Here is a 12,606-nt window from a genome sequence, read left to right as displayed (position 1 = left end):
GGTTTTGGATTTCTTTTGTCGGTACTCTTTTCGGCGTGATTGGAGGAAGCTTGCGTTAGTTTTTACGAGTGCAACAACGTCTGCGTTTGAGTACTTGAGAATTTCCCCCTTTTGACCAAGTTCATGTGATTGAATGACTATTTATTTGCTCAACAAGAAGCGGAAGCAAATTAGTGCATGTATATCTGTGATCTATTATTAAAAGGAAACATAAAAGGATATTTAAATAAATCCAGTTTTCCACATCAAAAGATCTATAAACATGTCTTAAAGAAATCAAGTCAGTCAACGTGTTAAGGTTTTTGCTTGTACGTACATGCGAAGAAAGACCGAAAAAAATAAGATCATTCGGTTATTTGTTCCATTTCCCTTAGGTAGATACATAACATCGTATTAAAGTTAGGACGATGAAAATTAGAAAAAAAATATTGCATTGCAATAAAATATTTCAATATGTTCTGGAAATATAATCAAGTAAACAATCTAAAATTGGTTTTAATTTATGCTGTATGAATACTTCTCAATTTAAGTCTGTAGACCCCAAAAACTCTCCTTTGTTAAGGTATTTTGCTTTTGCCAGAACTCCATAGAGTTCGCTTACACTCCATTAATATGTGTCGAATTTTGAAGAGGTTTGAAGGGCTCTTGTCCTAATGTTCTCAATTTACAGAAAGATTGCGGGATTGGTGCTCCATGATGTAGGATCAGTTGATTAGAACATCTCCAACAACTTCTCCAAAAATTTCTTCAAAATAGGGAAGCAAAAGTCATATTCTCTAAATTATTTTTACTCCAACAACTTCCCCATTTTGAAAAATCCTGTATTTATTACAATAATAAAAATATTCTACATCTTTGATATGAACTTTAACAATAAAGGTTTCTTTAAAAATCATGTATTTATTACAATAATAAAAATATTTCTTCAAAAATCTTTGACATATTCTCTAAATTTATTCTAATTTTTTTTTGCTCCAAAAACAATTTTGCATTTATTACAATAATAAAAATATTCTACATCTTTGACATGAACTTTAACAATAAAGATTTAGACATGAACTTTTTGTTTTTTGCCCCCTCATTTTATAGTGTTGAGTCGTTTTTTTGAGTAGTTGGAGACTTGAAGAATGTGAAACATTTATGACAAAGCTCTCCCAAAAAATTTGAAGAATGCTGCAGATTTGGGGATTTTTCTCCTCCATCCCTATTTTGAGGAATGAGATGGGGAATCTGTTGGAAAAAAAAAGCCTAAAATTCTCCAAAAGTGAGAATACCAATAAAATAAGGAAGTTGCTCTAAGAGCATCTCCAACAGCTTCCCCAAAATTTTCTCCAAAATGGAGAAACAAAAGTCATATTCTCCAAATTATTTTTGCTCCAACTCCAACAGCTTCCCCATTTTGAAAAATCGCATTTATTACAATAATAAAGCTCTCCCCAAAAATTTGGAGAATGCTGCAGATTTGGGGAAGGCTCTCTATTTTTTCTCCTCCTTCCCTATTTTGGGGAATGGGATGAGGAATCTGTTGGACTAAAAAAAAGCTCTATATTCCCTAAAATTGAGTATTTCAAGAAGATGGGGAAGCTGTTGGAAATGCTCTAAGAATTTAGAAATATGTGATATTTGTATATTTGATATACATTTCCTCATGAAATTAAAACTCATTTCAGCAACTATACTAGATATTTTTTTAAAATTATATATATATAAATAGCAATTCTGAAAAGGGTAGTTCTCAGAGTATAAACATGAAGTAAAAGCAAGCCACTCATTGCGTTCTCCGCGATAACCTCGTGATACCCTAATCATCGTGTCAAAGAAATGAGTCGCATGTCTGCTAAAAACGAATTTATCACCTAATCGATATTATAAGTGCTAAATGACTAAATAAAAATTTAATTAATGGAATTTGGGTAAGGATGAAAGATATGTTAGAGGGGGAAGTGTTTGAGATATTGGAGAAATTGGGTAAGGATAAAAGTTTAATGGGATAAGGTTGATATGAGTCAAAGGATGGAAGCGTAATAAAGAAAATGTAAAATAAGAGAAGATGTAAAAAAATAAAAATGTAGATTGCAATGTTAAAATTCTACGGGAGGTAAACTTGTTCATAAAAAAACAAAAAAATTAAGTACAAATAGCAGCGCACTTTCACTTCTCCATATTTTATCTTGAGGTTGTTTGATTGGGTGTGGAAATCTCAAAATTAGTTTCCAGCCCATGGTCCCCACCAAAGAAATTGATTTCAAGATATTGTTTCTAAACATTGTGTTCGGTTGGCCTGTTCGTTTGGCCAAAAAAACTGGGAAATCAAACTTTAGAAAACCTATTTCCTATTATAATTACTTTGAAGTTGTTTGGTTGGTTTAAAAAAAAAGGAAATTATAGAATAGGAGATGAGATGAGATGAGTTGTCACCTTATTATTGGATGATGTGAGTGATTTTTTTAAAAACTTGTTTTGAGGTTGTTTGGTTGGTTAAAAAAATAAGGAAATAAATTGGAGGTATATTATTGGATGATGTTTTGAGGTTGTTTGTGTTTGGTTCGTTTTTAAAAATAAGAAAATAGATGAGATGAGATGAGTTGGAGGTATATTATTGGATGATGTGACATGTACTTAAGAAAATTAATTTCTTGTTTTTTTTGAGGAAATGGGTGGAAAGGAATGTTTAATGAGATGAGATGAGTTGTCACAATATTATTGGATGATGTGTGTGATTTTTAAAAATGAGATAAAATGATATGTGATGAGTTGGATGATGTGACACATTTCTTGTGTTTGATTTATTTTTAAAGGTAAGAAAGGAGATGAAATGAGATGAGTTGGAGGATAAAAATAATATTTTATTGGATGTTGTGGATGAGTTTAGGGATGGAAATGGATAAAAATATTATTTTATTGATTTCCTTGTACCGATTTCCTTTTCTTGGTTTTTAGGAAACCAACCAAACAGTAATGTTATTAAGTAAGAAATATATTTACTGGAGTGTTGAAAAGCTGACATGTTCTCAAGGAGTCAATTCTGACAAGTTGAAGTGAGAAGTCGCGGGAAGATAAATTATTTGGAATAAAATATTTCGTGACTGCTGCTTCTGTTTTTCTGAGAAAATAATAGCAAACACTATTCCTTTTCCACATTCTTTTTTTTCCTCATCATGTGGTTTACTAAAAAAAAATCCGTCAGCGCTGTGTTTATTGTCAGCATTGTCTGTTCCAAGCTAGCATAAATGAGGAAGGTTGTGTTAGGTAGGCGACGACCAGCATAAAACATAGTCGAATCCACATGAAAAAAAATTTCTATTATATACTCATTGTGGCGTCCCCACCACGACGCGTTGCATCGATACCACCCCGATGCAATGATAAATAAGCAATGATGGTTTGCTAGGGCATCCCCCGAAAATGACATTACATTAATGTCACCATGGTAGAATGACAAGTAAGCAAGGATGTTATAAGAAGCTATAATCCTCTAATAGGTTACCTAATAGTATTAGACATAGACTAGAACGATCTAAGAGAGAAAATGGTAGAAGACTTGTACAAGAAAATAGAATAGAATAGCTACTTGGAATATATGTACACTTACCGGAAAGACTATGGAATTAGTGGATGTCATGCTTAGAAGAAAAATAAATATAATTTGTTTACAAGAAACTAAATGGATAGTTAAAAAATCTAGAGAAATTGAAAAGACCGGCTATAAACTCTGGTACACGGGAAAATAGAAGAATAGGAATGGAGTGGAAGTTTTTATAGATAATATAATAAAAGAAAGTGTTGTAGAGGTAAGAAGAGTTGGAGATAGAATAATACTAATAAAAGTTGTCTTAGGTGTAGATGCTATTAATATTATTAGTGCTTACGCACCACAAATAGGCTTGCCCGAGAGTACTAGAAGGAAATTTTGGAATAGATTAGATGAATTAGTACAAGGAATCCCATTTGGAGAGAAATTTTTTATAGGAGTGGATCTTAATGGGCATATTGGTAAGGATAATAACGGATATGAGATGATACATAGAGGTTTTGGGTATGGAGATAAGAATGATATGGGTAAATCAATTTTAGAGTTTACAATATCGTATGATTTGATAATAACAAATACACTTTTTAGAAAAAGGGATGACCACTTAATGACATTTAAAAGTGGTTTTAATAATAGTCAAATAGACTTTTTTCTAACTAGAATGGCGGATAGGTTAATATGCAAAGATTATAAAGCTATACCAGGAGAGAGTTTAATTACACAACGTAGATTGATGGTCAAATACATATCTATTAAGAAGCGGAGTAGAAAAACTAATATGAACAAGAGACTAAGAACTAAATGTTAAAATTTAAAAGGAGAGAATTTAATACATTTTAAAGATAAGATAATGAAAGAAGATATATGAAACATAGATAACGAGACTAATATTATGTGGAATAGTATGTCTTCTTGTATTAGAAAAGTGGCTAAAGATATACTAGGAGAATCTAAATGTTGTAGATTAGACGGTAAGGAGAGTTAGTAGTTGAGAGTGTGCAAAATGTTATTAGAGAGTGGAAAAGTTCACATAAAGAGTGGTAAAAGTGTAGGGGTATGAAAAACTTAAAAAAATATAAACTAGTAAGGAAGGAAGCAAAAACAGCGATTAGTGAGAATAAATACAAGGCATATGAAATTTTTTATAAGAAGTTGGAATCTAACGAGGGAGAGAAAGATATACATAAGCTTGCCAAGATTAGAGAAAGGAAGAGTAGAGATTTGGGTAATATTAGGTGTATTAAAAGTAAGGATTAAATAGTTCTAGTGACCGATGGGAAAATAAAAGAGAGGTGGATAAGTTACCTTTATCAATTGTTTAATGCTAACCAAAATAAGTGAGCAAAATAGAGATTTTGACCATATAGTGAATCATAAGAACTATAGATATTGCCGAAAAATTAGGATTAGCGAGGTTAAAGACGCGCTCTAAACAAAATAAAAAGTGGAAGAACCGTAGGATTAGACGATATCCCTATTGAAATTTAAAAATGTCTTGGAGATATAGGCTTAGGATGGTTAACTAAACTATTTAATAAGATTATAGAGACGAAAAGAATGCCGAATGAGTGGAGGATTAGTACTTTGATACCGATATATAAGAATAAAGGGGATATACAATGTTGTTCAAATTATCAAGGTATTAAACTCATGAGTCATACTATGAAACTTTGGGGAGAGTAATTGAGCAAAAACTAAGAAAAGAGGCAAGTATAGTTAAAAATCATTTTGATTTTATGCTTGGGAGATCAACTATGGAACCTATACATATCTTGAGACGTTTGGTGGAAAGATATAGAGAGAAGAGAAATTGTCTACATATAGTTTTTATCGATCTAGAAAAAGCTTATGATAGAGTGCCTAGAGAGGTAATGTGGTGGGTGTTATGTATCTAGTATATATATTGATGTGATTAAAGATATGTATGATAGAGTAACAGCTAGAATAAGAACTAATGAATGAGAGACTAAACCATTTCCTATTACCATATATTTACACCAAGGAGAAACATGTGATTAGAGATATGTATGATAAAATTCTTATCTTTTGCATTAATTATGGACCAACTTACTAAGCACATTCAGGATGAAATCCCATGGTGTACATGAGGTTCTGGAAACGCCGCCTATTCATTTAAACCTCCGTTTACTAGTATCAGGGAGCAGTTAAGCATAGAGCAATCTTTCCCCTAAGGTCAAGCTTACTCTTGGTCACTTCTGATCTGAACAAGCAAATGTTTGATTGGTTTTCGAAGAATGGAAATATCACTAGTAACATAGGGGAACCGAAATTCTCAGGTTGGTAACCCGATTCTCCAATCAATCGTGTTCCGTTCCCTAGCTTTACAGTTGCCTTGATTCTTCTATCGGTAGTTCCAGCTCCAACAGTCACGTACCGCGGTGCAACATTTTCAGACTGTGCTCTTAAATATGCAGCTGCCGCCACGGGCTCATCATGGATGTCCTGGATACCAAAACCAAGGGACATTGAGATTATATCGACTTCATCGAGGATAGCATCATCAATGGCCTTGACGGTATCTGCAGCATCCTTCATCGTGTAGATTGCAAGATGCACTTTAGGCGCCATTCCGCTAACTCTGCCCTTGGAACTGTTGAGAACTTGTGCATCATGCACAAAGAGTTCCAAGATCAGAATCAGGTTCGGCATGTTTGCTTTCATCATACACCTTCCCTGCATTAATCTCGTTGTTGCATGTAAAGTTAGAAAGCACACATTTTTATCCTTGCCATTTGATAGGTGGCGGTGACATATCTTGATCATTGAAGGATATATGTGTCAGTAGAGCACCGCTATTGATCACACCAATGACGATGCCAGAGCCCCACAATGAGTCGATCCAAAGTGTGCCCGAAGCTAACCCTTTGCTGTTTCCTTCAAGACGGACAATTCTTGGAGTATAGGTTGTATGGAGTTTAGCCGGCTTATCCAGTTCTGCAGCCAAGAACCCCTCGATTGACTACATTGCCCTAACTTCATCTCAAGTATTTTTTGCAGCAAAGACACTGATGACCCCATAGTAAGGGTACACTAACCTTGGTTTGGCAGAGTCCAGGGTGGTGTTTGGTAAGAAAGAATTGTGCCACGATACTAAATCTTCGTCGTTGAGGATACCTGAGTTCTTTTTGGCTTTATGAGGAAAGAAATGTAGGTCTGAATGTGTTTGCCATCACTTAACAGCAGAAGATGATTGTGACTGAAGACGATGCTGGAGGTTAAGAACGAGAAAAGGAGGATGATGGCAAGGAGCAGAGATTTGTTCAGCTCCATGACCAAGTTGTGACATGAGGATGAGCAGTGTATGCTTAAAATATAGTTGAACTGATGATTAATGGTGTAAATGTACTCTCTGGAACTAAGCTAATAATGTATGAAACTACAATAAAAGCAATACACAACAATGATCCATAGATGACAGTTGTGGAAAGTCTGGCATTTGGCATCTTCATCCATGATGAAGGGATCCAAGAAGAAACTTTTCATTGCTACATTAAGTCGTTATTGCGCTAATGAACGCCAATTTCTGTACACACTCTTCTGACTGAATTTTGTATCTGTTGTTTGCTTTTGGATTATCTACAGTGTTGGATACTTTGCATGAACCCACTTCTCCCACTCAAAAAAGGGAAAAGAAAAGTACTCTCTCACAACTCCATCATCATAACCACCACAAAACATACAAGAACCAATATACAAATGAAAGAAAATATCTATAACTCAAGTCAATAGAGACATGATGAAGAAAAGCTTGAAGGCTCTCTTTAGGAATTAGGATGGAACAGAAGATCCTAAATAATTTCATCACAGTTCTGATTTATATTTTCTTAAAAAAAGGAAAAATAAAAAGAAAGAAAGAGATTGTGATTTATATTCCAATCTTAGCTGGTGGCTAGGCAAATTTTAGATCCTATAGAAACTGCAGTGGTGATGGTCCTTCAGTCAAGGCTATCATAATCAATTTTATACTTTGATCTACCTTTACTATATGCATTAAATATTACACTGTGCAAAACTACACGGTAACAAATCTCATTTCAATAACAAAATTATTGGTTCGTATGGTACTGTGAAAAAAGGATGTACATCAGCTAATGAACAATCATAAAAACCAGATGACAGGATCCTGTACATCTCAAATGAATCGAAATAATTCGCAAATGAATCACCCAACTATAGCCACATGAAATGAAAGAAAAGAGCAAATATAAAAAGTGAAATATCTAAATAGTTAGCGCCGATTTGTTCGCAGTGAATGAAAATAAGCAGCAAGAGAATCATAATCAGGAAGCTTTGGATGAGTATGAGAAGCCTTTTGGAGTGAGCTCTCACGGGACACTGATTCTCCACTTGAAATAGAATACTTTGTATCCCCTTTGTGTTTGAGAACTCCATTATCGGTTGCATCAAGTTGTGACTTTGAAAGTTCCTCAAGGATTGATGATGTCTGCTTTGGTGATGATGGATTTTTCTTTACAGGCTTATTAGAACTTACCTCCCCTTGAACTGTTACTGCATCATAATTTGTACTTGAAAGAGGTTCAGTAACTCCAGAAAAACTATTGTTAGACTGTGATTGCTCATCCCTTGTCCTGTGAGAAAGCTCAACCCTACTGCCAGTAATATAATCTGGCTCCAATTTTGCTTCACTAGCATCCGAGTCTAAGTATGCCATCCTTGAGCTTGACTCCCTACTAGATTTCACTTGCTTTTTATCGACCTCAGGGGAAATATGAATGCTCTGCTGTTGTTGGTTTGAAGTACTTCCACTGTAGCGTCTAACATAATGAGTATGTTCATTACCGACTGGATCATCTCCCTGGAAATTTGAGCTTATTTCCTTGTAACCTTTCCTGCGTGACTTCGTATAATATGACTCCTGAGCCAGAACATCTACGTCTGTAATCTTGGCATTTTGGGGAACGAAGTGTCTCTTATCCGTGTCATAAGTATCTTCAGCAGAACAGTTTGCTGCTAGTTTTTCTGCAGTTTCAGAGTGAGAATTTATTGAAACTCCAGAAGTTCTTGACTTGGATGCATAAGCTCTTGGATATGATTGCTGATTGTATCTTTCCTGATCTGCAACTTGAAAGTTTGCCGATTGCTTATCAGACAAATGTGAAGAATCAACAGCAGTGCTCTTAATATAAGGCGGGCGAGGAAAACTTCTCTGTTTAAATCCAACAGTCAACCTCCCAAAGTTTATTCCTTGCCCACCTTCATTGATGAACTCATTTGAAATTTCTGAAGTTTCAGTGTCCAAACGTATCGGTTGCATTCTTGATTTCTCCTTAGCTTCAGTTCTCTTTGTTGGCTGTCTTTTAGTTAAGCGCAAAGGCTGCGGCTCTTCTTCGTCACTTGAGCTAAAAGATGGAGTTCGAACTGACAGATTTAAATTGCTAGGAGCTTTATCACTTCTTAGAGATGGAAGACTATCAGGAACACTATCTGCCCCATATCTGTTGTAGAATTTATCATCAGCATCTGAAACTGTTCCATTTTTTCCATCATAGGCTCCAGAATTTCTAACGGCCTCTTTAGCTTCATTTGTTTTCCGCATATAAGTGTGATTTGATCTGAAAGTAGATTCATCCTCGCTCTCTGTATTTTCTCTGTCTGAGACATCAAAAGCTGGTTGTGGAGGATAAGTGCCTTTTGTCATTGTCTCGGGACGCAGATGCTCTTCAGTCTGCGGTTCTGTAAATAAATGCAGCTTTGAACCACTATTCCTACCTATGGATCCACTTCCATTTAGGTCTACACTGAAAGTAACTTTATCTGACTGGAAAGTAGACGGTTCTTTTCCTTGACTTTGATCAAACAAAGTTCCTCTCTTTTTCCCAAAAATTGTACTGCTATCTTCAGCATCCAAGCTGTAGTCAAAAACAACTCCAGAAGAATAACCTGCAGTTGATCGCTTTTGATTATTTCCGAAGGAACTCATTCTAGAAGTCTTACCTTCATCATTTTCATGCCTATAGATATTTGAATTCCATAATTTCTCTTCATCACTGACATAATGGTAAGGATATTCATTGATCGGGTCAACATTTATGTTCTCCTGACTAGATACAACGCTCTCATGTCTCATATTCCGGCGACTAGACTCCACAACTTCTGATGCAAATGAGATCCTTTGAGCCTGACTATAATCCTCTGGATCATCCTTCTGACGATTGCTATCCAAAATGTCATTAACAAAACCCTGACTGGAAGGTAATGAAGACCGATGGAATGCTCTCAAACCAGTTGGATAATCATTATCAGATGTCCTTGCAGCTTCTCTCCTTGAGATCCCTTGCACTCTCTCGTCCTTCTGCACATGTTTCTGTTCAGGTTTTATCCCTTGCGAGCTTTTAATTTCATCACTCCCCTTGGATACAGACTCATCAGCAGTGTTTTTACCCATAAATGCCCTCAAATTTTCTGGTCTTTCATATATCTTGCTATATGTGGATGATTCATTGGATGCAGTAGAATTCTGACGAGACATGTGTCCACGGCTTGCAAGCTCAGCAGCAGCTCTGGCTGCAAAGCTGGCCTTTTCCGCTGATTCAGCTGCTGCCTGAGCAGCAGTAGTAGCATCCTCGAATTCCATGTTCCAGGTTGGCCGATTCATAGAAGCATTATCCTCCCTAGGATATGAATTATTGATTTCGCTGCCTTGCAATTTTCTTTCTGTGTTAGAACAAAAAGGACAACTTAGTGTTAAATCATGATCTCCCCCCCCCCACCAACCCTCTCTCTCTCTACACACACCCACACACACGTGAGACTATGTGTGTATGCATATGTGCATATACATGTATATGTGTGTATACATATATATGTGCATGTATGTGCTGCAACTCAGTTTTTCAAATACAAAAATCAATATACAAAAGAATATCTTGCTCACGATACCTGAAGTTCTTGAGTCAGACTGGAAGGTGAAGGGTACTGTAGAGTTGGTTCTAGTGGTTGTCCCAGAAAAGGTATTAAATGCTGTTGGTCTAGTTGCAGAGTCATCTTGAGGCATTTTAACTTTTGATTCATCTGTTTGTGCAGAAGCAGTTGAGTATTTCACACTAGATAACTCCTTGGGCGTCTTGCTGGCACTAGAAAAGGCAGTCGGCCCATTCTGCACAACCACACAGTTGAAAAGTTAATCTATAGGTTTATAACAGGAAAATTTACAACTGTGTTCTACTTTTAAGTTTGGTACCAATAGGTCATCATGTGGCTTCTTGAGTTGCTCTTCAAATGTTTTTGAATCCCATTTGACATTATGTTCTTGGGCAATTGCTGTCAAGGACTTGATCTTTGTTTCAGCATCAGGCGCCCATGCTGATAACTTTTCAACAACCTAATTGGAACAAGAAGGGGTGGTACAAAACAAACACACAAGAAACAAGAATGAGATTGACAACTGTAAAAGCTGGCCGACTTATTCACAATAAAAAGGATGCACAATGCTAGCAATCTCTAAAAAACGTACCATGTGGCTAACTCCACAATCTGGTCGGACTTCAAGAGCTGAATGAATGAACTCCTTCCCATATTTTGCAGAAAAATGCTTGCGAATGTCCATAAGTTCTGGTACGTCTGCACATCTTGGAGATGCAAAAATCACACTACATACTGCTTCCTTCAGATCAATGGGGCAGCTCCTGGAGATGGACTCATATACAATTAAACAAGTTTGTATATAATTCAAGTAGAGAAGATATAGTTGTAACAATAACCAGAGTTCGCTTTATAAACTCTAATCATGTCACATAATGAGAGAAATAATCATCAGAACATAATGAAAGACAGAAGTTATCCAACTAGCCAGAGAGAAACAATAAAAAATTCAACAGATTTTCTTATTATTTTTTTATTTGCTGGCCATTGCTTTACTGTTAAAAAGCTTTTCTTTCTGTTAATTAATTTCAATTCCCAGAAATTTCTTTTTATTCGGATAGCATATGTCAAATTATAATGCTGATGACAACACATTATCTACCCCCCACATTTTCTCAATATTAATGAACAAATTTATCAGGAGTATCATGCACATATTCTATATGATAATCTGCCAAGTTAAAATGGAAAATTGGAAATGTCTAATGAAATTATAATGCTAATGAAATAGCCCAGTAGATAATCGAACAAAAGCATGAAGAATCAACTCTTAACTGCGTCTAAATATATTAAATAGTTTGGTTTGCTTACTTTTGTGATTCAATAATTGGTAAGCGTGCCACAATAAGTTCACAATACAACTCGATGAGCTCATATGCAGACATTGTTTTCTCTTCCCGGATCACATGTTCAACCTGGAAAAAAAATAGAATGTAGAAATAGTTAGATCTATGCAAGTACCAAAAGATCAATTTATATAACTTCAATTCCTTTTTTTTCCTATATGGTGACGAGAAATATGCTTCTTCTTCAATGCCGTTGGAAATTCAACATGTATCCCAAGATGAAACTCTCACCACAACAACAGAATACGTTATCACAAAACACGGCCACCATGAATCTTAGCATGCCTTCTGCAGTTGTACCAGGACATGCTTAAGAAAATCCCTTGCACGCGTTAAAATTACTCAACTATGCAATAGCAATATCGATTAGATGTTGCTGTTAACACAGTGTTGTCGCTTTTCTCTGAGTAACCGCAACAAGATGCTGAGGGAATTTACACAGAAGCACAGTAGGAGAAAATAAAAGGAAGGATTACAATATGAATAATGTCTCGTTTCCAACGGAAAAAATCAGCAATTCAGCAACATTTTATTATTCTTTAACTTCCACTACCATTCTACTGCCTCGCCCTTCATATTTCCCTCTCACCAAATCAACTTCAGTAGCATACAATCCAAGAAAAGAATCAAGCATCAGCATATATTTTCCGCTCTCCTTTTACTTTGTTGGATTATAGAATCTGATACTCTTAGATAAGCTTGAACATCATATTTCCAAGTACTAATGTATTCTCCTTTAATCCTCTAACACGAACGGCATATCATCATTTTCTCCTCTGGAAAAAGGAACACAGTCTTACCTTTACCTTTAACTTTATATATATA

At 35.6% G+C, this 12,606-nt stretch overlaps 1 protein-coding gene across 2 annotated transcripts in view; it reads right to left on the bottom strand.

Annotated features, from left to right (window-relative positions):
• Nucleotides 7,559-12,606, bottom strand: part of LOC109847182 — a 5,994-nt gene continuing 946 nt past the window's right edge. Inside the window, exons 1-6 of one of the 2 annotated variants that reach the window (XM_020416431.1) lie at nucleotides 12,013-12,558; nucleotides 11,747-11,850; nucleotides 11,028-11,199; nucleotides 10,755-10,895; nucleotides 10,454-10,670; nucleotides 7,559-10,228 (exon numbers count right to left, since the gene is read on the bottom strand). In XM_020416431.1, the coding sequence (XP_020272020.1) occupies nucleotides 7,782-10,228; nucleotides 10,454-10,670; nucleotides 10,755-10,895; nucleotides 11,028-11,199; nucleotides 11,747-11,820 (3,051 nt within the window). In that variant the 5' untranslated portion in view covers nucleotides 11,821-11,850; nucleotides 12,013-12,558 and the 3' untranslated portion in view covers nucleotides 7,559-7,781. Of the gene's footprint in view, nucleotides 10,229-10,453; nucleotides 10,671-10,754; nucleotides 10,896-11,027; nucleotides 11,200-11,746; nucleotides 11,851-12,012; nucleotides 12,559-12,606 lie in introns of those variants that run through there. The other variant, XM_020416428.1, reaches the window with a different exon arrangement.

Source organism: Asparagus officinalis, chromosome 1 (genome assembly GCF_001876935.1).
Source record: "Asparagus officinalis chromosome 1, Aspof.V1, whole genome shotgun sequence".
Taxonomy (NCBI): domain Eukaryota; kingdom Viridiplantae; phylum Streptophyta; class Magnoliopsida; order Asparagales; family Asparagaceae; genus Asparagus; species Asparagus officinalis.
Note: the sequence above shows the minus strand (reverse complement) of the source record. Positions and strands in the feature narration are given on the sequence as shown.